General features: G+C 40.7%; 1 protein-coding gene across 8 annotated transcripts in view; it reads right to left on the bottom strand.

Annotated features, from left to right (window-relative positions):
* LOC122792271 (kinesin light chain 1-like) overlaps nt 1–27,592 on the bottom strand; it is a 1,642,552-nt gene that overhangs the window by 260,720 nt on the left and 1,354,240 nt on the right. For 2 of the 8 annotated variants that reach the window (XM_044060031.1, XM_044060032.1), the window contains exon 16: nt 5,049–6,103. The exons of the other annotated variants lie outside the window; for them this stretch is intronic. In XM_044060031.1, coding sequence (XP_043915966.1) covers nt 6,089–6,103 — 15 coding nt within the window. In that variant the 3' untranslated portion in view covers nt 5,049–6,088. Of the gene's footprint in view, nt 1–5,048; nt 6,104–27,592 lie in introns of those variants that run through there. 8 annotated transcript variants of the gene reach the window in all.

Genomic DNA, 27,592 nt, shown 5'->3' with positions numbered 1-27,592 from the left:
CTTGCAGTCTACAGTATGCTATCACAGAAGCCAAATACTCTGTGAGCAGTAGATAGACCACTGGGTAACCCAGAGAACTGATAATGTGATCCAGACACAGAAAACCTTAATAAACATCTGAAATCTTGATCTATAGGAATGCTATGACATGCATCTTTTAAACCTAGAGTCACTAGAAAACTGAAATGGGGTATAAAGGGTAACAAGTTGTGATAAGACAACATTTTGAAGTAATGAACTATCACAAACTGATTCAGAAAATAAAGATCTAGAACTGGTCTCCCAGAATCTTTTGTCTGGCGCCATGAACATCCCGGAATAAAACCCCTTCCCATCTGAGGAGGAGGGGCAGCTTCTATCACTGTCAGAGCAACCATACACTAAATGACAGGAGGGGGAAAGAACAGTCTGTTCTGGCAGGTAAGGAGGACAGACTACCACTTGCCATCTATAACCCTGATGTATTACTCTCAGAACCTATCTGTTTGGAACAATCTCTAGCCAAAGAAAGAAATGGATGTTCAAACTTTCTGGAAGGATTAAAGGACTACAAAGGGCTGGAAAGCCTTTATTCAAACTTATTAAACCACTGCCATTGAATTTTAAAAATTTGCTTTCTGAAAGCTTGCTGGGACTGTTGATTTTATTTTTTAAAGAAATTAATGAAAGAAACATTGAATAAATTGGAAAACATAGAGAAACAGGGCTGAAAAATCGGAAAGATCTCTTGAATCAGCTTACCTCTCTCATCACGCTTTTTAATGACCTCTTCAGCAAAGGGTCCAAAAGGAGAATTTAAAATCTCATTTTCAACGTCCTCTAGGGGAGGGAGAGAGACAGTGACAGTGTGTGAGTGAGTGTGTGTGTGTGTGTGTGTGTGTGTGTGTGTGTGTGTGTGTGCACACACACTTGTGTGTGTGTGTGTGTGTGTGTGTGTGTGTGTGTGTGCACACACACTTAGCCTAAGTACATCTGATCAGTGACTGGATGACTTAAGGGCTGCTCTCCGTGATCAGGAAGGGCAAATAAGGAGCTAATCCATCTGGGTGGGAGAAAAGGAGCTAATCCATCTGGGTGGGAGAAAAGTAGCAAGAATGCTCCAGGATGCAGCTGCCACTCCTCCTGGGTGGGAGCTGGGAAAAAGAGTCTTTCTTTTTTTAGGATTCATGTTCCTATGAAAACAGAGGACTAGAATGGAAATGAACCTCAGCTGACAAGCAGTGGACTACACAGACCTACACTTACACAGGCAATGGTCACAGACTGTCCTCCATGTAGAATCGCAGGTGAAATTCAAACGGACCCGCAAACAGTTGAGACAACCCCCACCTCCCAAAAAGTCAAACAAGAACCATCTTCTGTCATTATTTGATAAAAAAAATGTGGGTGGAAGATCTTTTTATTGGTAGCAGCAAGGCGTGCGATCTGAACTGTGCAAGTACCAAAAAAAGGCATGGCAGAAGTGCTAGAACAGCACCGCTTATGTAGGTGACGTATGCTGTCATACAGTGTTACCTACAAAAGTTTTCCAAGATATACAATATGTTTTTGAAGGAATAAAAAGGAGCTTCTGCAGATATAACCCAAATGACAAAAAGAGCACAATTTGTGGGTTTTACCTATATACTTATTTTTGTTAATGCAATAGTTTTGCCTCTTTTCACAAAACCATGGTTGTGTCTCAGTCCTCAAGCATGGGAAACTGCAGAAGAACTGCCAAATGCATATCATGGAGAGGATAAACTCAGCTACAGGATCCATCAAGGAGGACTGTTAATGTCTGAGCTTTCGATACACTTGCTTACTTCACAGACTACGACATTAGTGCTTATAAGGTTTATGTATGACCATGTCCCTGCTTTTCTTGTGAAATGCTATATGTAAGGATGCATACAGTACTTGAGTTTGAATGAATTATCCAAACCTCCTGTTGTTTCTGTAGAAATATATTCTTTTTATTCTTTCAAAAACTTATTTTGCATATCTTGCAAAACTTACGTAGGATAGCCATGTGAAGATACTTAACTGGCCCAAGCAATTTCAGAAATTTTATTTACCACATCACAGCGCTTCCTGCTAATACAGTAGACTCCCTCTTACCCAGCCTCTCTTTAACCGGGCCATCAAATTTCTGCTGCAGTCCCAGCAAAAGACAACAGAGAAGAACACTTCCACCTCCTCTGGGCTAAATAATGATAGACATTTTAGTTTTAGACTTCATATTCATTAGAAAAAAACATACTAACACAAATCCTGTTACTCTAGCTGATTTATAATCTATAAATATTATTTTGTATGTTTTTTCTGATTAACCAGCCATTCGTTTATTCAGCCTAAGGTCCGGTTCCAGCGAGACCGAATAAGAGGGAGTCTACTGTAGCAACATTTTGTTACAAGCATATATTAATACTGTCAAGTTATGGCATCAGCTTACAGACAGATGCATCTCTTAGCAGTACTAATGTATACTTTCTTTCTACAAAGTGGTGGGTAACAAATGCAAGCGATGGAAGTGGGGAATTTATGTAAATGTGTTTTAGAAATTAGGTGTGGTTTACCAAATAACATTTACGTTAGCCAAAGCTTCCAAAAGTATATTTTAATAAAGGTAATTGTAGAGGGCATCTAAACAAATACATTTTCCTGGGGAGAGGGCTACAGCCTCTCTCTGACTGATGATTCTCAAACTGAGACCAAACACCAAATAAATAAATAAATAACACAATTTTGGCACCAATTCTGAAGTGAACAGCTTTCCAAGAACTAACTGCTATTTTTTATTGCAACACTATTTCCAGGATGTCAAGTTACAGGACTCCTTTATGTATCGTTTACTTAGTTTCTTCTTTAAAAAATACAATTGTCATTCATGTTCCATTACTATTATGAGAAACTCCCTTAAATGAATCCTCAACTAGTGACTGAAGGAAAGAATCCTGTCAACCCAACAATGTCTGCTATGTGAAATAGTCGGATGTTAGCTAGAAAAAGGTGCATGTTGCCAACCGTTTCAACCTATGAGACAGATATTTTTTTTCCTCCAAGACATTTACACAGTCAGCACTCTATTCAAATCAGAAGCAGCAGATGCAAATGTACAGTGTGCACTATACCACTGGATTGAAACCAAATAATCTCCTTCCACAAGAAAATTCTACTGTACTTTACCGCACCCCATAAATACAAAGATAAGACTATCAAAGTGAAAAAACAAGGGCTATCCTCAAGCCTTGTAAGATCACCAGTGGAAGCAAAAACAATCCTTTTGTCAAAGATCCCCAGTGCTACTGGCTGCTTTCTGCAAATGAATTATTACTACTACCACTCAAATAGCCAACAAATGGCAAAATGTGCTGTTTTTACCTGTGTATTTGATTTTATTAATTTAGTAGTTATTTTGCCACTTTTTACAAAAACATGGCCACTACCAGTGAACGTTGATATTCTTGAATAGCTTGCATATCCTGCATTTCACAATGTCATTACCCGTTCCTTAAACCACTGCATGAGAAAATATTATGCGAGAATGAAATTGCTCTGAAAAACATCAGCTTACACAGTGGAATACAAGGTATCAGGGCAGGCAAAGCACTCGCTTGTCAAAACCAATATACGCTTAGCCATACTCTGATGACTAGCACGATAGCAGCTATGGTATCAAATGTGAAGTCTGCACCTACAGATTTAGAGAAGCCTTTGGCAGCAACAGGGAGAACATTACAAAGGACTACCATGCCTAGAAGAGAGAATAGGATCAGCTTTTCAGACTGAACTACACAGCAACAAAAACATATTAATGACAAAGCAAGCAAAAAAAAAAAAAAAAATAAATATATATATATATATATATATATACTATAAAATTCCCATGATCTCAACTGTCTTGCAGGTCATCCTCTTTATCAAAATTAATCTAGTGCCAAGTAATCTCTGCCCTTGTATATATCACAAATGAAGGAGCAGATGCCCCAGGAATGCTATAAGTAATGTTTTAGACAATATCAAAGACTCCTCAGAATACTAGCCTTTAATTGTGCTATTCCTTATTTGCCTACAAAACTTACTTAAAAGTCATCCTTATACATTCAACAAATCATGATCTGGCTTTCTCAACCAACAGCTGCTGCTATGCAACTGTAAGCAAGCTGTTACACAGTATGGATGAAAAGAGGCACTTGTGCGTAATAAGCAGTATCTGATTAGCATACAGCTAAGACAGGAATAAATACAAAAAAATCACACTGCTTGATGCACATTTTAACACTTTAAGATAGAAAATTCAAAAGTCACAAAGCGTCCCTGACATTTTGGTACTGGTATACTTTATCCTTGCAGATTTGCAGCACTGCAGCAGATCTTTTCACAACTGCTCCTCTGAAAATGTGCCATGGAGTTCTGACCCTCTAGGTAAACAACCCAACAATTCAAATATGTTTGCTATGCTAAGTCTTATACAATTCCAAGTTCATACTTTCACATTCCTTCATATGCATACTTTCAGTATATTTCTTTTTTTTCTGTCCAGCAGATAAATGCTTAGAATGATCATATTCCATCAGCAGATGCATTTCACTAATAAATGGCTGCGATCAAATGTACCAGTTAATGCTTAATCTGTCATTCTGACGAAGTCTTGGCATTAGAAGAAACAAAAGTACTTAATCAAATCAAATTTACAGTGTGGGAAAAACATACTTCAATTTCCTGTTTTTGGGTGCTAGTCTTTTCTCGGGAAGTGATTCTACAGGCATGGGGGGTTACTTATGATTTTGTGGTTTGTTGTAATCACATTTGCATATATTCACACAAACACACACACACACACGCACACACACGCACACACACACACACACGCACACACACACACACACACGCACACACACACGCACGCACACACACACGCACACACGCACACACACACGCACACACACACACACGCACACACGCACACACACACACACACACACACACACACACACACACACACACACACACACACACACACACACACACACACACACACCCTGAATGTATTCTAAACTTCCTCACCTTACTCTCTGGACTTCATTGCTAAACATCCAAACAGAAATGATCAAAACAAAGTCCATCTGAGCCTAAAAAGCATTACAAAAGAATGAACAATACATGCATTCATGCTCCATTACCCCATTTCACCACACAAAGGTGATGAAACTGATGCACTAGCTCCAAAAGAACCACATATTCTTCCTAGTAACCAAATGCTTTTCCAAATAATGAGAAAACAGGTGGTTCAATGGCAATCATCAAATGTGTGTGCACCATAAAATACACCATCTTCTCTCTAGACCGACTTCATATTCAGTTCATAAGTGTCAGTTCTCACTTTGCCGTCATAACTCTACCAAGTTAAACAGGTACAACTGTTTCACACTACAGATCTGCCACTGGGATAAATTTCACAGAAGAGTTGAATACATTATAAATAGATAAATACTTTCTCAGAAACTGTAGTTTTAGGCATTTAAATATTTTTGTTCCCTTCTGAAGACACAAGAAATAGTGGAAAGTAATCTTACATTCAGAAAGTAAACCAGAAAATACAAATCGGATGTCCTGAATTCATTATAGGCAAGGAGGGAACATGTTGGTACTTAAGCCCAGTGCTCAGAAAAAATAAAACTTGAGGATTAAACTAGGTAATCACTGCTGAAACTACAAAATATGTCTTAGCAGGATCCATCATGAACAAAACAGTATGAACAGCTGCACATGCAATGAAAACCAAGTTTTTTTTTTTGTTAAGAAATTTGGGATTACCATGTATAAATATGGTGAAGGGTTACAAGTAAATGGACATTTGGTGTTACTGCAACCTCTGTAAATGAAATTGTTAACCAGAGAGTATGATTTCAAAAACTTAATTCAGTAGCCTTTTTGGTGGAAGGAAACACAAAGCTGTCTATGAGGATAGCAAAAAAACAGGCTTTGTTTTACTGAAACTGGAGTCACACAGACTGCAGCAAAGTTGGTGGGAGGCCCACAGAAAAGAACACTTTTCAGGGGGATGAGGGTATCTTTTCAAAACTGCAGCTTTCTCGTTGAAACTTTATCGGTTCTGATGCTAAAACAGAAGAAGAAGAAGAAGAAAAGAGGAAAGAAAAATCAGACCCAAATACAACTGCAAATAAAACTGTATCCCATTTTACATTATCTTTTTCTTCGCACAATCGTATGATGCTAAACAGATAAATCCTGTTTAGAGGGTTCAGTCAACAGCAGTGATGAATAAAAAACTTACCTGTAAGAATTAGCTCTGTTACCAGCACACCGCCTCTAATCTGCACTTCAGTATAACTGCTCCTAACAGACTACACTCGCATAAGTGCAGCACAAGCTGCGCTCCAATGAAGCAAATGATCAAAGGCTCCTTTCAACCTACACAATATATGGACTTCATCCAGCCACTCAACAGGCTGCACAGCAGCTCATATAACTTGTCCATAAGTTCAGGTAACACTAGAATACATCATGTACTGAATACACAGTTACTTTCTCATGAACATCACTGAATAAAGTACTGCAGTATGGCACTGTAAATGGATCAAAGACCACACATGCTTCACTAAAGCCATGGAATAAGTAGCAGCAGCAGCATGAATACACGCTTTGCACTTATGTTTCTCGGTTTGCAACACAGTACAGAAATAGCCAAAAAATGTCACTGGAAAGGCAAATCTGACGTACCTTGCCAGGTCCAGGAAGAATATAATCAACTTCACTGACTTATTAATGACAAACCCTACCTGAATATCATACTGCAGGAACCCGTACATTTGTTATACCTGAATGTCAGATACTAAAGGAACTCATACATTTGTTATTTTGCCAGTACTCAGGTAAATGCCATTCTCAAAGTAGCATGATGTATTCCATGTATATTAGCTCCACTTACAGACATCCATCACACTATCTGACAGTGTGACAGTAAATACACTTTGACTCGGGCAGTATTTTCAGCAGAGTTTTTGCTTCCATGTAAACTAAGTTGTGTTTGTCTTGAAGTCCCCATTTTAGATCCATGGCTGTTTTTCTTTCAAGATTTCTTAAATTCTCTGAAAACTTTTTTTTTATCATTTCCATTGAATTCAAATTTCCAGAGGACTTGGTGTTTGCAAATCCACTCCTTTTGTCTTTGATGACACTGTTAGTTTTCCTCCAGAAAATGCTGAACACCACAGATAACAGATGTGATTTCTACGGAATGCTATTAGTCTGTCTTACTAAGCTTCTTTCGTCCAAAACCCTCAGTTTTCCAAACTGTTATTACCTGTTAACTAACCCGTGCTTCACACCAAGATTTATAAGTTTCATGGTAAGTCTGTTGTGCTGGACACAACCCAAGTCCTTGAAATATGTAAAACTAAGATGCTTGTTGTTTACCCTGGTCCACACTTATGGTTACCCAGTTAGACAAACTCAAATCATGCTACGGCATAGTCAATGCACAGTAATGTCATGAGGTACTACATGTCAAGCAATGCCAAGGGCTGAAATGAACCCTGCCATAACAAAGCAGTACAGGTGCTCAGGGATCAACTATTGATACCAACACACAGGCAGCCCACAATTCTAACTTGCATTTCAAGCTCTTACAACCTCACATAGTTCTATTCAGCACTGCTTTCTTTTTTCTATGGCTTTTCTGCACACTGCATGATGACCATCAGCCTTTCCATGATGGCAATAACCCAGTTATTCCTCATGAATAACAATCTGGTTTACTGCTCAACCCCTATAACTATTGCCCTGTGTTGTAGCATAATACGTATGGAAATCTCACAATGCCACCCAAGTGGCTCATGCAAGCTTTCGCATGAGGTGAATTATAGCAACTTCATAAAAATACATTTTGATGGGCTTGTTTTGTATCCTAACCAAGGCAGGATCCAGGATAAGGCAACTGCTTAGAGCCCGGTGCCGGAAGGAAGGCCGGCAAGCAACAATAACTTAAAAACCAAATCAGAAACAAAACTAAACAAGAAATTAAAAAAAAAATCCAAGGGCTCTATAAAAGAAGAACAACACTGATTTCTGCTCTGCATCACAAGCTCCAAGCACTCTCACTGGCAAATGCTTTCAGTCAGTGAGAGTTATGTACAACCATTCAATAAATGGTGCAATGTTTAAAATTGTGCATAACACCAACACTGTTGATTCTTTGCATGGAGACATTTTTTTTGGCAGCTAGCATGACAGTACTATTAACAGACTGTCTGAACATAGTTTTGCATGAAGACCCAGAAGGACAGCAGCATCAGTAATGGACAAACTGGGACATGGATGTAGCAGTCAGTGGTAATGGTGTGCACAGAAAAGGAGTGACTGAGCATTTTTTCCCAGGTGTGTATGTGAAATGCCTCAGGTAAAGGCAGCATCTAGTTAATCAGATAGGTGGGAATCAAACACTGTACCTTGCCTCCTTCTTCCAGTAGCCTTAATCCTCCACACCATATGCAGACATCCATTAACTTTTGCTAAATCACAGAGGATTACATTCAGTTAATGCCAGTCTTTAGAGTTAAAGGAAGGAAATTGTAGTAAAAAGGAGCATCTTCATATCAGCCATGTTCTTTGGATGTGATCCTTGCTTTCCTTGTTCTGTTGAATGCTGATAGTGTGTTTATTATTTAGTGGTGAACAAATTTGATAGTATGAACTTTACTAGTTTAATGTTAGTGTTTTAACTATGAATACACTTTTAATTTAACTTTTTTTGCATGCACTATGTCTGGGCTACAACAGTTTTTCTAGTACTTGGTGCAGATGAGTAAGGCTATGAGATATGTTGAAGACGTGTTTCCTGTAGTACATAGTTTGAGTCCTTCAGCCTTCATTTATCTTTCTTGTCTCTGCCAAGTTAAACTGTATGGCACTCTTGTGCTGCTCATGAAAAGGGTCAGTTGTCCCACACTGTTAACAAGTGTATTACACATTTGTTTTTTGAATTCCTGCATTCTTCACACAGGTACTAATTAGTACTTCATGTGATAATGTGAGGTATTGCCAGCTATCCCAGGAGAAGTAGGGCAGTGGATGTGTAACATATGCCAGCATAACTAGCTGAAGTTTTGTAAAGATTTTTATGTCATTTGTATATCAAAGTGATTTGTACAGGTGCTTGTATTGAAAATGTATTTGTAAAGCTGTTTGTGTTAAAAACAATATACCAACAGTGGGTCCTGCTGGACAGGAAAAGAAATGCACCTTTATATCAGACTGCACTGTAACTGTTGAAATTAATATAAAAAACACTCAACTGCCTCAAAACTGTGACATAAAAACAAAAAAAAAAGCAGCAAATCCACTGTGTTGGAAAAAAGGGGACATAACACGAACGTTCATGTTTTTTCAACACTAAATCACACAGTTAAGCGCTTTTGACCAATAACAAGGTCTTCATCAGAACGACTACTACAAAAAACACTGCCAATATATAGTAAAAACTATATATTGGCACTGTTTTTTGTAGTAGTCATTCTGATGAAAACCTTGTTATTGGTCAAAAGCGCTTAACTGTGAAATTAATATTGTAACAGAGGATACTGGAAGAGAAAAGGTTAATCTCAGTCCAGGTAACTTTGAAAAACAGTCTGAAATTAAACTGCCTGGTAGGCCATAAAGACTGTATCTTACATTTCTGATTACAGCCAGAGATGAAATGTCTGTAAAAACAAGGACTAGGAATCCTGCTGTATTGTCCTTAGTTAGCAGAGTGGAAGCCCTGAAATAGTTTTATGGCTTCCAGATGCTACAACACATCTTAGCAAAGCTCTATCTGTGCGTACGGTAATACATATGTGCAAGATTCTGGTTCAGTTTCTAGTAAGGGATTAGTACTGGTACCAGACGTCAGATGACCAGATGTATGTGATGTCATTCTGTAAACCCGCACTGAAATAATGTTTTAATACTAGATGAGAAAGAAGTCTCAGAGCAGTCATGTTTTTGAAACCAGACATAGAATGATCACTCACCTACTTCATCTTGCCTTGCTTTGTAGCTGGCTTTGGAGTGTCCTGGTGGCAGTAACTACCTCATAGTTTAGGCAGAGGGGTATAGCTAGTAAATCTGTGCCAGCCTTTCCCAGGTGAGTAGGTGTTTGTGTGTGTGTGTGCGCGTGTATGTGTATGTGTGAAAATCAAATCTCAAAGAGTGTGTGTGCAGCTACTTGGAGCAAGGACACAGAGCACTGGTTTCACGGTGAGGGTGGTGGAGTACTTGTCCTGGGACACTCTGCCGACGACTCAACTCTATAGCTGTGCCAGTGGGGAGTCTCACTGGGGGCCTGGAGAGAGACAGACAGAGATAGGGAAAACCAAACCCCAGACTGAGTGCATTCCCTGTGTGCTCTTACAGGAAACTGTAGTTGGTGCAGAGAGCTGCATCTGGAAATACTGTGTGTATCTATTTCTGTTCCAAGTGAACGTCCATCAGCAGTGTAGTAGCCTAGAGGAGGGAGTCACATACTTGTGAGCAGTAGTATGGATATGAATTGAACTTCTGTAGCCTGTAGGCAGTTGTCACTAAAGGTGTGTGTACTCTCAGCAGCCACAACATACAGAGTTTCATTTTCACAAAAGTTTTATTTATTTATTTTTTGTTAGTTTAATCAGGGAAAGCAGGCAAAGATATCAGCACAGGATTATGGCAAGCTAACAAAGAACCAGGTGGACCAAGGTGTGTAAAGCCAAAGGGCTGGTACATGCCAACCTGACTAAAGAGGAAATTATTTCAGATTTAGTCGCAGCTCAGACCAGCAACCAGGAAAATAACCAGTCTGGTGATAGGAATTTGCAGCCCTCAGAAACAGGGCAGTTCACCTTTTCCTCACATGACTTAAAAATCCATCTGGAATTAAACAGACTTGAACTGGAGGCCAAACGTTTGGAATGTGAATCAGCGGAGAGACTGCAGCATTTGGAAGCCGAAGAAAATGAGAAGCAGCGTCAACAAGACAGGGAGATGCTAACTATTCAACAGGAACATGGAGGTAATGGGGAAGGGAATAACTGAACCCCAGAAGCAATAAAGGTCAGTAAATTTCTTCCACAGTTTAAAGAGAGTAATCATTTTAATAGTTTTATTCATATATTTGAAGGAGTATGTAAACAGTATACTGCTGACCAAGGGCTCTGGATACAGTTCCTGACCCTCTTACACCATGGTAAAGCTGTAACTGCTGTTTCTAAATGTCTGATACTGATTGCTTAAACTATGATAAAGTAAAATACTGTGTACTGGAATGTTTTAAGTTAACATTTGAAACTTACAGAAAAAAAAGTTTCATGAGCATAGATGCAAGGCAGATGAAAATGTATGTACTTATATTGCTGAGTTAGCTTATTTTCATAGGGGGGCGAGTGGGTGTCAGGTTACCACTTTTGAAAGGCTTGCAGACCTTTTGGAGAGGGAACAAGCCCTTAGCACTTTGCCTGAAAACATGAGAATCTGCATGGCAGACTTACAGTGCAACTCTGTAGATGAGCTGGGGAAAAAAAGGGGGATCTCTACTTAGCAAGCATGGCATCATTGCACAAGAAGGGGATACCGAGTGCTGCACAGGGGTATAAGGGAACACATAATGGGCAGCCTAAACCAACCCAAAAGAGTCCACCAGTAACACGGGAAGCCATCAGTTCAGGTACATGGCCAGGATCAAGGGTTAGATGTTTTAAATGTAAACAGTTGTGTCATGCATCATACAGATGTCCACGGAAGCAAGGTGGAGATCAAAAGGTGTGTGAGCCAGCAAATGGGAATAACAATATTACAGTGGTAAGCTGTCTTGAGACAACAGGAGTACCATACTATCACTGGAGTTTATATCCCACCTTAGTGAATGGAAAACAGGCCACTGCTAAGACAGCAACAGCATCTGACATAACTATTGTCAAACCTGCAGTGGTTGAACAGGAGCAGCACTTGCCTGGGCAGTCCACTCCAGTCAGAGCTTTAGGAGGGACCCATTTCAAAGGCCTTTTTCCAGGGTTCACCCTGACTGGCAGGGTGGAAAAGTAAGCAAGTAGGTGAGTTTGAGGATACCCCTGCAGATGTCTTGATAGGGAATGATTTTGATAATGCAGTACCTTGTGTTCATACAGTTACATGCAGTTAGGCTTGGAGACATACATGTTGGTGTGGTAGCCTGGGAGAGACCCTGAAAGACCCCACACTTGAAGCCAGGGCTGGTGAGGTAGCTATTTCAGGGAGGGCATTAATCCTGTAGCAGTGAGCCTGAAGGTAAACTACAACTGCTGGTAGAAACTGAAGTTTCCATGGACAGAGGGACTGCAAGGGCAGAGATGAGTGAGAGTACTCAGGCTGACAGTGAGGCACTGCTGTTAGAGGATACCAGGCTTCCTGTGGAAAGGGTGGTGGGAAGGGTCACAAAGACAGAGCTGACACAGGCTAAGCTCTCAGACCCAACCTTATGAGGCTTGAGAGAGGTAGCTAAGAAGGCGCCTGATTCTCAAGGAAAAGGGGAGTCTGTATACTGGAACAAAGGGTTACTGTATAGAAAGGACCCCTGACGGAAGGCCGGAGGGTGAGGTAATACAGCAGTTGGTAGTGTCTAGAGCCTACCATCTGGCACTTCTAGCCATAGCCCATGACATTCCTTTTGCAGGTCATATGAGCATAAACGTACCAACAGATGTATTGCGCATTATTGGCCTGGGATAGCAAGGGATGTAACGAGGTACTGCAGGACCTGTGAGTAGTGGCAAAAAGTAGGCAAAGCAGAAGACAAATGTCAAGGTTAATCCAGAAAGGAATGATATGCAGTTGTAGAAAAAGAATGTCTAGCCATAGTATGGGCACTGCAGAGACTTCAACAATATATGTATGGAAGGAAATTCACTGTAGTTACAAACCACTATCCATTAACATGGCTACATCGAGCCAGCTAGGAAAATGTCAAGTTATTAAGGTGGAACCTAGGGTTGCAGACATATGATATAACAGTGCAGCACTGTAGAGGGATCAACAATGCCAATGCAGATGGGTTTTCAAGACAGGGTATGGGTTAATGTGCTCCCAATCAGGCTCATGTACCTCAAGCTGCACTTCTCAAGGGTCACTTGAAAAATTAGCTTGAGCCTTCAAAGGAGGGAAAGATGGGAGGTATTGCCATGCTATGCCAGGAGAAGCAGGGTAGTGGATGTGTAACATATGCTAACATTACTAGATGGAGTTTTGTAAAGAATTATATGTCATTTGTACATCAAAATGATTTATACAGGTGCTTGTGTTGAAAATGTATTTGTAAAGCGGCTTGTGTTAAAACATGTACCAACAGTGGATCCTGCTGGACAGAAAATGAAATACAATTATACATCAGACTGTATTATAACTGTTGAACTTAATATTGTAACAGAGAATACTAGAAGAGAAGAGGTTAATGTCAGTCCAGATAACTTTGAAAAAATAGTCTGAAATTAAATTACCTGGTAGGCCATAAAGACTGTATCTTACAGTTTTGATTGCAGCCAGAGACTAAATGTCTGTAAAAACAAGGAATCCTGCTGTATTGTCCTTAGCACTGAACTAACTGCTGCCTTGAAAGGGTGGAATTGTTGAAATGGTTTTATGGCATCCAGATGCTATAACACATCTTAGCAAAGCTCTATCTGTGTGTATGGTAACACATGTGCAAGATTCTGGTTCAGCTTCTAGTCGGGGGGGGGGGGGGTAGTATGAGAACCAGAAGTCATATGACCAGATGTATGTCATTTCATTCTATAATCCAGCACTGAAGTGATGTTTTAATATTAGATGAGACAGAAATCTCAGAGCAGTCTGTTTCTGAAACCTGACATAGAATGATCACTCACCCACTTCATCTTGCCTTGCTTTAGTAAGTAACCAGGGAATAATAATTATTTAGCACAGTCAGGAAAATATAGTGTGAATAGTTAAGTACTGCCTTTCTGTACATGTGTGAATCTATTCATCTGTGTTACTTTAATATTTCCTGTGACTGAAACTCTGCTGTTTATTATAAATAAATATTTAGTATTTTCATGTGCTGCTTCTTATTATTAACTATATTTAAACTTTTCATTCTGTCTAGTGTTTTAGAGAATATTTTAACCTTTGAGAGTACTTACATTTATTTGGTGACACTGTGGCGGCTCTTAAAAGCCTTGCTGTATGGTCAGCATTACCAATTATATTAATATTAATTTTACTCAGTATAATTGAGTACCCTCGTAAACGCCTTAGAGTAGCTGGCTTTGGAGTGTCCTGGTGGCGGTTAACTACCTTATAGTCTGAGCAGAGGGGCATAGCTAGTAAATCTGTGCCAGCCTTTCCCAGGTGTGTGTGTGTGTGTGTGTGAAAATTAAATCTCAAAAGAGTGTGTGTGTCACCTACGTGGAACAGGGACACAGAGCACTGGTTTCACAGACAGGGTGGTGGAGGACTTGGCCTGGGACACACAGCTGAGGACTCGACTCTATAGCTCTGCCATTGGGTAGTCTTATTTGGGGCCTGGAGAGAAAGAGAGGGAAACCCAGACCCAGGCCTGAGTGTGTTTCCTGTGTGCTAAGAAAAATTGTGCTCGAGGCAAAATGCTGCATCTGGAAATACTCTGCGTATGTATTTTTGTTCCAAGTGAACGTCTCACACTTGTGTCATGGATAAGGATTCAGGCCCCTTGATTACTGGCCCAGAGAGGGACATCACACTTCACTATACACTATTTAAGTGTGAATCCCAGTACGTAGCTAGTAGTTTAATGAGTTGCCAGGTGCATTTTCATTAAATGTGAGTTTCAAAGGAACAGAAGTTTACTGCTTCTAGTGCTAAATCTTTCAATGTAAGAATGTTTTGTTTAAAAATGGCTGTTAACATTGCTTTCTGTAAAATCTGAAATGCATTTTAAATTAAATCTAAATGTCTGTGATATCTGTAAGAGAAAAGAAGAAAACAGTATGCACACTGACAGATCTAAATAGTGTTTATGGTAAATGGAGCGAGACAGCCAAGTAATGGGATATTTGTATATCTGGTGGTGCAAGGGCTCACTTCACTACTCTAAATAGGGTCCCATTTGTCCACAATCAGTATGTGTTGATTCTGGTGGTATATGCAGCAACAATGCAGTATTATTAGCCATTCAAATAGGTCAGACCTGTACTGAGTGATATCAGAGAGGACAGCTATTCTTGATAACAGAGAAGATATTGAGAGGGCAGAAATGAGACGTAGGTGTTCCTCAGGTATGTAAGCGACCCCCCCCCCAAAAAAACACTGTATGTTGTATGCAGTAATATTTCTGATTTTTGAATGACTTGTGGGCTGCTGAATAAACACCGCTACATCATTTACATTGTCTAACTCTTTTGGCACTGAAGATTGTATTAGTTCATTAATAAGTCTGGGTTGTGTAATACAGTCATAACATGTTGCATTTTAGAAATATGCTTTGCATAGCCTTCTTTACACCCTCCAGCAACAGTAAAGGGTCCGACATTTGTCAGGTTATATAGTCTGCATTATTTTGAGTTGTGATCAAAGTAGTGTGATTTTCAGCATCCATTACATTATCAATGTTGCATATTACTGTGATACTCTCTTTTCTACAAGATGAGATTGTAAAGACATTCTGCATTTAGTTCAAAACTGTTACGCTGACAGTTGGCACAGAGGTTGAGAAATCTGATTTTTTAATCAGCTGCTTCCTGTGGCAAGGTTGCAATGTTTCTACCTTGATTTGCCTGCTGTGTGCAAACAGCAAGCCACTTAACCAGAAAGTGCTTTGGAGCACTGCAGAATTTGGGCTAGGCTCCATAAAGGTCTCAAGGACTGCATGTCTATTAACTATGAACCTGTTGTTGTTGTCTGCCAGTCATTCCCTATTACATAGCTGACCTAGTTCAGGAAATGTTATGGCAATATCACCAGCACAACAATTTTTTAGTGCAGCACAGGCAATTTGTGGACGAGGCAATGAAATGTAAAATAGTTTGTCAGAAGCAATCTCTGCACTAATAATGGTTTCCTTTAATATGAAATTTGGATGACTTACTTCTGCAGAGACTGTGAATACTGACTTAGTATTATGACTTAGTATTATATTATCAGGTGGTCAGTATTTCTTATGCTCTCAGGCTGGACCTTATGGTATGATACTAAAGCAATAACAGACAACGTGCTGTGGTATATTGAAGATTTACCCATGGTTGGTGTGGTTTAATCATGAGGGCGAAGCCAGAGTGATTAAACAAAAGCAACCGTGGGTAAATCTTCAATATACCACAATCATGGAGTCGGTTATTGCTATTATACAATGACATTATTTAAGAAAAAAAAATACTTACTTTTCTTAAATAATGCGTTTGTATAATGGCAGATTACTGTTCTTCCGCCGGTTGTGGTACACTGCTTGTTTGTTTTGATGTACTGCTCATGCGTATGGGACTTGCGTTCCCATGCATACCCAGTACATCAATGCTTTGAAATGGAAGCAACGGAGAAAAGAAAGTCTCCGTTTGCTCCATTTTCCCTCTCTATTTTTTTTAATTGTAAAAAAAAAAAAAAAAAAAAAAAAGGTTTTGGAGCACTTTAGGCACTTTATACCAACAGAAAAAAGTCCGGGCGGCCGGAACTTTTTCCGTTGGTATATTGTGGGATTTACAATGGGCATGCTAGTTGGGCTGGGCCAATCAGCGTGCACGTTTTCCGATAGTAATAAGGAGTCATTGTATAACAGTGATCTTTATACAGTTTCATGTAGTTCATTCAAAGCTACCAATAAAAGTACATGTAATTCATTTATTCATAGCAATAACGGGTATACATAGTCAACAACATGGCTATATCTGCTGGTGTGGGGGTGCTCTCTAGATTCAAGTACTTTGTGCTCTTATGTGCTCAGTTTTAAGCAGTCTTTAATCCGGCCTTGCAGGACTAGTGTGTGCAAATGAAGATGGAATACTCTGGTTACTATGTGTTTGTGTGAAATGTGAAATCCATGACTAGTCATTATCCTGCATAGGGCCCCATTTGACCATAATCAGGCTCTGATCCTAACACTGCATGCTTCAACATGTTCTTCCATAAAGTGACACTCATACAGTAGGTCAGGACTGCCTCCTTTCCCTGAAATGAGTGACTGCTGGCTATCTCTCTCATCCTCCTGGCTCAAATTCACAGGTGCCCAAATGACTACTTAATACAAGATCATCAATCACACTGAGGGCTTTATCTCTCTGTGCTAAGAGAGCTAGGTCTCTCAACAACAGGTACAAGTACGACTCAGTCATTGTCCACGCTGGTGTAAACGACCTGAGACATATCTCCTTGGACTACATGAAAAGAGACATAGAGGAGCTCTCTGATTATGTAGCCCAGGCAGGTATGACCCTGACCTTGAGCAGTATCCTACCTTCACCAAGAATGATGCCACAATACAGAGATAAGATGATCAGCTTTAATAATTGGCTTAAACTCTGGTGTCATTCAAAGGGGATCCAATGTCTGTCTGCCTGGGATGACATGCTGGACAAGCCACGCTGCTTCGCAAGGGACGGCTTGCACCTGTCACCCCTGGGCTTCCGGATATTGGCAAAGGCTCTTGCCACCCCCATAGTGCCTTTTTTAGGCAGGGCTCAAATTCTAAACCTACCACCCTAGAACACAAAAAAGGAAAAACTAAGGGTAATGCTGCTCAATGCCAGAAGTCTCAACCTCAAGATGCACGCACTCGAGGCCCTTCTCAGTATGGAGAACATCGATGTCTGTGCTGTGACTGAAACCTGGTTCAAGGCTCCTGAGAGCACCCCGGCACTATCAGGTTTTACCTCATATCACGCGTTCTGGCCCCAAAATCCGGACACCACCAAGAAAGGAGGGGGGGGTGTCCATATTCATCAAGGACACCCACACCTCAAGGTTGGTGGCTACGCACGATGCATCGGAGACCATCCAGGTGCAATTAACCATAGGCAAGACTGCTCTGCAACTTGTAGCATGTTACAGGCCACCCCCTCAAACTCAGGAACCTCACATAGCTTTCCTGAAAACACTGGAGGGGATAAATGTATCTCCAAACACCATCATACTAGGTGACTTCAACTACCCGAATATAGACTGGGATCACTATTCAAGCCCCAACACTCTAGTCCAAAGGTTCCTAGAGTTCATAAACTCAAATGCTATGGAACAACTAGTTACCATCCCCACAAGAGGTGAAAACATACTTGATCTCATCATCACGAACATGGGGTCACAATGTTCAACACCGGAAGTATACCCCTCACTGGTGAAATCAGATCATAAACTAATCTCACTGGAAGTCCACATCCCGCCCCCACCCGAGATAAAAAAGACCACAGTGAAGAACTTCTCAAAAGCCGACTTCACACTTCTAAAGACTAGTGTGGTCTCTTTTAAGGCCCCCGAGCCTGCGGAAACCACTACTCAAGCCGCTGAATCACTTACAAATGCCTTCTACCAGCACCTACAGGACTGCATGGATCAGGCAATCCCAAACAAAACAAAGACTCTCTGTACCAAAGGCAAGCGTCCAGTCTGGTGGACCCCAGCCATAAACAAGCTCTCCAACAAAAGGAGGAAGCTACTACAAGATAGAGCAAAATCCTTAAAAGGTAAGACACCCTTGATCATTATAAGTAAAAAACTACGATCTCTCATAAAGACATCCAAGGCAAATTTTGAGAGAAAAATCGCTAAGGACTCAAAAGACAATCATAAGGCCTTCTTTAGCTATGTTAGAAACCTGGGAGGAAACTCCCAGATATGCTCAGAACTAGTTCAAAATGATGTAAAAATCACTGAACCTATAGACATTGCCAACATACTGGTTGACAGGTTCAGTGCAAACGTCTCCCCCCCTTCCCCCCCAAAAGGACAGATATCTATACCAGATGATTGTAGCCCCCCAAACATCTCTAACGCTCAGGTGAGAACTACTCTCTCCAAGGCGAAAAACACAGCATCCATGGGACCAGATGGTGTCCCCAGCTGTGTGCTCCACGAACTCAATGAGGAATTAAACCCGCAGCTAGGACAGCTGTTTAATCTTAGCCTCACCTCAGGATATGTGCCCAAGGAGTGGCGCACGGCAACTGTGGTCCCACTTCACAAAGGCGGTGCCTCCACCGACCCAGGAAATTACCGCCCCATCAGCTTGACAAGCCTGATCTGCAAAGCTATGGAGAGGATCATAATAGAACTCATAAATAAAGACATAGGGGACCTGCAGACTTTGGATCCAACCCAGTTTGGCTTTGTCAAAGGCAGATCATGCCTTTTAAACTTGGTTGACTTTTTCGAAGCAGTCACCAAGGCCATTGATGTGGGAAAGGCAGTCCACACAGCCTACCTCGACCTGGCAAAGGCCTTCGACACAATACCCCACTCAGGTATCATTGAAAAACTCATCAGCTTAAATGTAAACCCATACGTCACAAGATGGGTTGCAAACTGGCTAAGTGACAGAACCCACAGGGTCAGAGTTGCTGGCGCCATGTCAGACTCAAAGCCTGTCACAAGTGGTGTCCCACAGGGCTCAGTCCTGGGCCCACTCTTGTTCGGCATCTACTTTTCAGAAGTACAAACAAACACAGTAGGGTTATAGCTGACAACATTTGCAGATGACTGCAAACTGGGCGCCATAGTCGAGAACACATCTGACACAGACATCCTTCAGAAGGGTCTCATAGAAATGGATAACTGGTGCCAGAACCATGGCCCGAGGTTGAACGCCAAGAAATGCATAGTCATTCCCTTCGGGAAAAACAAGGTTACCCCTAGCTACCATATAGGTGGCAATCCACTGAGCACAGAAGAGGTTATCAGGGATCTGGGGACCCAGGTTGACAGTAACCTTTCGTTTGACACTCACGTTGCCAAAGTAGTTAGAAAGACCTTCTACATTGCCCACCTGATCATGAAGGGATTCACATCTAGATCAAGGGAGGTCATCGTTCCCCTGTACTCATCACTCATCAGACCAATGATTGAGTACAATGCCCCATTCGGGATGTATCTGACCCAACACCTACAGCAGCTGGAAAGGCCCCAAAAGTTCCTCACCAAAAGGATAAAGGGTCTCAAAAATATGCCTTATGCTGCCCGACTGAAGGAACTCCAGCTCTATTCAGTCGCTTACCGTCTGCTCAGAGGTGACCTGTGCCTGACATACAAGGCCATGTCCAACCCAGAATTGATGAACATGCTTCACCTCAAAAAATCTAGATCCCTCAGAACTACAAGGGCGGGAGACTTAAACCTTGACATGGTTATTAATAGGACGTGCTGGAGGGACAGATTCATCACCCAGAGACTCCCTATGCTGTGGAACAAAATCCCGGTACATGTGAGGCAGAGCACCTCACTGGCCTTGTTCAAGAGAAATCTTGACCAATGGATGGGAGATCGCAGATATACCCCAGGGATTACCTCGGTGTCACTGCTTGACAGAGGCACAGCAAAATAATGGGCATAGTATCCTTCAAACTAAAGGGGTGGCGAAAGCCACAAAACTCTGGGCTAGGCTTATAAATGCCCTTGGGCAGATAACCTAGTATGAACCTATGAACTCAGTTACTGTTACACAATTAAGAAATGTAGTAAGAAAGTTAAGAAAAAAAGTTCCCTTAAAAAGAGTGTGCATTAGGGTCGTGACCTGCTCTAAGCTGTTATTATGGTAATGAAAAATATATAAAATGTGGTATAGTAACACTTAAAACACAATACAGAAAAATTCTGTGATACAGAAAAGATGAATCATGAAGCACAGATGAAGGGATATGTTCTTTAAGGCTCATAAAGGACTAAGTGTTGTAGCAATACTACATCAAAAGGTGAATGCTTAAACAGCATCTTAATAGAAATGAGGTTTGAAAATATTTACACCAGGTAAGGCTGTGTGCAGTGAGTATAGTGTCAACAAATCCTGACTACAGCCACCACACACACACCCGCACATACATACATGTGTATATATATATATATATATATATATATATATATGTGTGTGTGTGTGTGTGTGTGTACACACACACACACACATATATATATATATATATATATATATATGTACACACACACACACATATATATATATATATATATATATATATATATGACTTACAGTAAACTCCATCCAAATAACATATCAGCAATCTAAAAACATTTCAAGTGAAACACTTCCAGCAAAGCAAAGATGGGAACACTACTGATAAATGAACTTTCTGGACTGCTTAATACCTACAAGACGTTATAAGAATATTTTGACGCAAACATATTGGAAAGGTAGGAGGAAAGATCACGGTCTACTTTCAAATGAAGTTGTTGAACTTATCAGAACTGAAGTGAAAAGTATATCTTGGCAAAGGATAGTTGTGGTTTACACCCACAGCATCTACAATTTATAGTATCAGTATAAATGGCAAAACTTAAAAGGTTACCAATTTAACTAACAGCTTGGGAAGCACCCACCTAAAAAGAAATGGGTACCCAACATGCAGCAATATACCACAAAATGAACGTTAGACTTAATGTACATTTGTTCTGTAAGGATGCTGCAATTCAGAAAAACAAGCACTATAACTTACCCTTTTCCCACTGCATGGAGTTGGCCAAACTAGATAAGAATAAGTAAGATACCACCAAAACATACGAGTATGTTCATAGGTGTACACTAGGCTAATGACTGCTAGGGCCTTTGTAAGCTTAGCTGTGCAACCCTAATGTGTCCCAGAAGTTACATGTTTTAGATATTTATATAGGTGTGATTGCTGGTTACAACATGAATTACTTATTGCCTCTGTCCATCAGAAACATGGGTGCCAGACCAGGGGTGAATTTTCAATTTCCCATCCAATGGTCCAAGTTATGTTCAAACAGGGTTTGGGATGGACATTGTTTCACATGGACAGGGAGCCTGTTCCAAAGGGGGATTGTCTGAGATATATATCTGTCTCTCCAACATGCACTATTTATGTTGCAATCAAAATATAGGTCTTTAGATGTAGTAGTTCTGATGCTGTTTGTTTTACGGATGTGCAAAAGGTTCATCAGAGCAGGGTCCAGGGATCCCATGTATACCAATATTACCTCTCAGTAGTCTGTGGGAGACAAAGTATAGAGATAGGTTTTTGAAGTGATCCACATATGATGTCTTACATTCTGTTTTAAGGAAAACTATGTGGACATTCCAGTTGCTGCACGTGTCTGGTAAGGTAAACACTGAAAGGAGCATGACATTCAACGATGGGTCTGATAAGGGCCGGGTACAGTAGTGCAATGACTTCCCTGGACCTAGATGCCCTCCACTTACTTATAAGTTGAGCAACATAGAAGGATTTCATCACTACTTTCGATGCAAGTTGGTTGAAGGCCAGGTTACTATCTACAAGTGTTCCCGGATCCCTGACTAGTAGGTCAACTCTTAGAGGAGTGTTCATTGATGACAGTTTCTTGGGGTGGCTGACTTTCCAAAAGATACTATAATGCATTTCTTTGCATTCGGTTTTAAGCCATGGCTTTGGCACCAGTTATTTGTCTGTGTTAGAGCCTCTTGTAAGAAGGCAGTGTCTTGGGGGGGATTCTTTGACTGGTCCTAGCTTGCAATCATCTGCAAAGTTGGTCAGCCAGAGGCCTTTGACATCAGCCTTGATTTCTGAGAAGTAGATGTCAAAGAAGAGCGGGGCCAGCACAGAGCCTTGACGGATTCCACTGGTGACTGGCCTCTTTGGGGAGGTAGTCGCATCAATCCTAACTTCCTGGGTCCTGTCCATGAGCCAGCTGGCTATCCAGCATGTTACATACGAGTTTATGCCTAATTATTTAATTTTGTTAATGCCAGAGTAGGGTAATGTATCAAATGCATTACCCAGGTCAAGGTATGTAGCATGTACCGTTTTATTCTCATCCACTGCCTTGGTGATCTTCTCCAAGAAGTTCACCAGGTTTAGTAGCCATAACCTTCCTTTTGTCAAAGCCAAACTGGGATGGATCCAATGTCTGAAGGTATCCTATGTCTTTTTTGATTATTTCCATGACAATTCTTTTCATGCCTGTGTATGCAAGACTGGTCAGATTAATGGGTCTGTAGTTTCCAGGATCTGTTGATGGTCCACCCTTAAAAAGAGGGTGAACTGTTGCAGCTCTCCATTCTCATGGCACAAAGCCTGATTTAAGACTACAGTTAAATAGTAACTCCAATGGCCATTATAGGTGATGTTTTACACTATTCAGAAGGTACCCTGGAATATTACTGGGGTTCACTGAGGCTGTGTTCTTGCCCTTGCCCTTTGCAAGCACAACCAAGAAATGCTCTCAATTTGTAGTTGGAAGGGTTCTGTTTGAAGGTGTTTCTTGGGAGATGGCTGGGGGTGAGTGTGAGGTAAAACTAAAAATCAGCCAGTAGATTCGCTATATAGCTCAGCTCAGTGAATGTGGCACCATTAACTACCGGTTCAGCATACTGCTGTGTGCTGCCCTTGAGGTTTCTGACATAGTTGAAAAATGCATTACGGCTGTGATTTGCCTGGAAGGCTAACTTGACCTCAAAACTGGATTTATTGGACTTAATTAGCCCTCATAGCTGGTGTTTATTTTGATGAGAGAGTTCTTATCTTTATGGTGTTATACTTCCTGATTTTAGCCATGATTTTTTCCTTTTGTTGTATAAACTGTTCAATTTGAGATGCCACCAGGGTGGTTTGTTTTTGGTGCAAGCTTTGGGCTTACATCTGGTAGGTACAGCAGCCTCTATGAAACCACTGACATGGTTGTACAGAGTTTCTGTGAACAATTCTGCATAGCATGTTGCATTTCCTGGACTTGGAGGGGTAATGAATTTTGACAAATTGTCGCTTAATAAAAGGTAGTTTGCCTTGGAATACTTCCTGTTACTGGGTTTATTGGGGTTACCGATTTGAATATGATTTTGAAGGAGACAGCATTATGGTCAATCCTTACCAGAGAGGATGTGACATTGGGGGCGGTGTAGCATTCTTCCAAATTTGAGAGTATGAGGTCCAGTATGTTGGAACCTCTAGTGGGCTTATGCACTAAATGGTTAAGGTTGTTTGGATTTACGAAGTCCAGGAATCTCTGTGTCTGCAGATTTTGGGGCCGTGTAGGATTCCCAGTCTACAAAAGGATAAAGTCTCTCATAAATACGGTGTTAGGTTGGATGAAGAGTGTCTCCAACAAGTTTAAGTATGTGCTATGAGTTTCATGGAACATACAGGGTGACATATAACTTGCTAGGATATAGTACGGAATTTTATCTATGGTGATCTGCACTTGGAGAAACTCTAGCTCATCATCCTATTTAACCAACCCAGTGGTATGCTTGCTATTGCTGTATATCGAGACACCGCCATCTTTAGTCCCTAGCTGTGCAAATACTGGTTTAAAAGTGTGGGAGTCACTGACCTTGCACTGCCAGGGTACTCTGCAGCTTTAAACCACATTTTGGTAACTGCACAGATGTCTATATTCTCTAGGGTGAGAAGGGTAAGGAGGGCTTTGAGGGAGTTTAACTTTTTGTTTAAGCTCCTAGCATTGAACAGTAACATCTTGATGTTCAGTTGAGTTGATTTTGCTATGTCGGTAGGTTTGTCAATTTGGCATTGCCTAAGAAAGGCTCTGTGGGGAAGGATAAAGATTTAGCCTGTATTCAAAAGCCTAGAGGGGACAGGTGCACACCATCCCTGGCAAAGCAGCATGGTTTATTAACCATGTCTTCCCATGTAACAAATACTGGATTTAAATGACACCAGAAACTCAGCCAATTGTTAAAATCCATCATCTTTTGTTGGCACTGTGCCATCATTCTTAGCGAAGGTAATATGCTGCTCAGTGTTAGGCTTATACCCAACCAAGTAACAGGAAGTATTCCAAGGCAAACTACCCTTTATTAAGCAACAGTTTGTCAAAATTCAGTACCCCTCCAAATCCAGAAAATGCAACATCCTACGCAGAACTGTTCACAGAAACTCTGTATAGTCAGAGAGAATGTACAACTGTGTAAAATCTCACTATAACAGTAGATCTTCTTCTCTTCACTGTTGCAGTATTCTAAACAGAAGGGGACTCCTGTCCATGGCAGCCTGACACTCGGCCAGTATACGAAGATGGGAGTCGGATGGAGGGAGTGAAAAATGCAAAAGTGAAGAGAAGGACATCTACTGTTATGGTAATATTTCATACATCTGTACAATGTCCTGCTATATTACTGTTGCAGTATTCTAAACAGAAGGGAGAGTAAAAAAGCTCAAGAAACAGAAGGGGAGGTGGAAGACTGAGAAGAGCTCTCAACAAACCCATATACAATGGTTCTAGTAAAACCTACTTTGGTCCTAGAAACCATATCCAATTTACAATGCTTAGTAAAGGTATGAACTGAAGACCAAGTAGCAGCTTCAAGGATAGGATTCATGCCCATCCCCTTGAAGAAGCTACCAGAAGAAGCAACAGCCCTACTGGAATGAGCTCTAAGAGAAATAGACAGAGATTTGTCAAGAAAAGTATCAAAAGGAAATGGATGTACACATCCAGGAGGAGATAGTTTGCTTAGAAACAACAAAAACCCAATGTCCTGGGATGAAAGCAAACAAAAAGCTGATCTGACTTTGAAGGCCCTTAGTTTTATGCAGATAGTACCTATGCTGTATGCACAAATCCAAGGTATGCAGTACCCTCTCACTAGCAGACTGAGGAGAAGGGAAAAAGGATGGAAGTTCTACAGACTGATTCAAGGATAACTCGTTTACTACCTTGAGCATTAAAGAAGGATTAATACGAAGGGACATCACATTCCTGTGAAAAAGCAAAAAAAAAAAAAAAAAAGGCAGGAATAACCATAAGGACATGGAGCTCAGAAACACTCTTGAACAGAAGTAAGAGACAACAACAAACCAGTCTTCCAAGTACAATGTTGCAAAGAAGCAGAATCTGCAGGCCCAAAAGGAGCTTGAGTCAGTTTTTTTCAAAAGAAAATTAAGGTGGAGGAGGTGAGAGGTTGGCATAATGGTTAAGGTGTTTACCTTACAAACATAAGGTGCAGGGTTTGATTCTCACATGGGGTATTTGGCTAGGCTGAACATGGCCCACAAGGGCAGTTAGCCTAGTACTTATCTATTAACCTATGAACCTAGGAGGGATGAGTTTCCTTGGAGGCCTAATATGGAGGACATCTTTAAGAAAATGTTTGACCTCAAAATGAGGAACCAAAGGAGGATTTAAGGGCAGACAAGCAGAAATGGCTAACAAATGGACCTTCACAGCACAGAAGAATAGGTCAAGCCAGACTGTTGCAACTCACACAAATCAGAGAGAACCAGAGGGACCTCCACTGAAAAAGGGTCCTGGTTACGAGCATGGCACCAGACAGAAAATCTTTTCTATTTGGACATATAAGATTTTCTGGCTGGGGGTTTCCTTGCTTCATGTAAAACCCTCAGCATCTTCTCAGAAAAAAGGTGCCTGAAAGGGATCAATACCTTATCACTCACAGTGTCAGGTGAAGAGTGAACAAGTGATGGATGAGAGACCCCTTGTCCTGTATAAGGAGATCCAAATGGAGAGGCAACTTGTGGTGATTACTGGACTTCTGCAGGATTCTTGGAAGAGGAAGGAAAGCATAAAGAAATATTCCCTTCCAGGGAAAAGAAAAGACATGCACACACACGCTATATATATCTATATATATATATATATATATATATATATATATATATATATATATATCTATATATATATATATATATATATATATATATATATATATATATATATATATATATTCCAGGGGTTAGGGGTCGCCAACACTCATACCTAGGGACAATTTAGAGTGTCCAATCAACCTACTGCATGTCTTTGGTATGTGGGAGGAAACCGGAGCACCCGGAGGAAACCCATGCGACCACAGGGAGGACATGCAGACTCCGCAAAGAAGGCACTCCAGCCGAGTATCGAACCGGAGAACCTCCTGCTGTGAGGCAGCAAAGCTAACCGCTGCGCCACCGTGGCCGCCCAAAATACTGAAGCCAAAATCTTGAAAGTTCAAAATACTGAAAACTTAAAATACTGAATTTCATAATATTGAAAAAACAGAGTACACCAACACGACATAACAAAACCTATTACTCCCCCACACCCTCTGCTACTTAAATATATAAACTCAGAGATCGCACTCCACAGAAAAAAATGGCAAATATACCATTACGTGCTTCATGACTGCCTGTTATAACCTTACTTATGTTCCCTTTTAATTTGCTATACAACAACATAACTCATCTTAGTGTAGCAAAGTGCGATCTTGGAAATGATATAAGTAGAAGGGGTGTGGGGGGTGCAGGGGGGCTTGCTCCCTAACAGTTGGAGTACGCTAATATGCTTTGTCTTTTCTTTCTCTGTATACTTCTGCTGGAGTATAGTAAGTGTTAGTATCCTGTAGTTTTTTCCAATATTATGAAATTCATTTTGAGTTTTCAGTATTTTCAACTTTCAAGATTTTGGCTTCAGTATTTGGAATTTCAAGATTATGAGCTTTCAAGATTTAGAA

This window comes from Protopterus annectens, chromosome 1.part2 (assembly GCF_019279795.1).
Source record: "Protopterus annectens isolate FY-2018-M chromosome 1.part2, PAN1.0, whole genome shotgun sequence".
In the NCBI taxonomy this organism is placed as follows: Eukaryota; Metazoa; Chordata; order Ceratodontiformes; family Protopteridae; genus Protopterus; species Protopterus annectens.
Note: the sequence above shows the minus strand (reverse complement) of the source record. Positions and strands in the feature narration are given on the sequence as shown.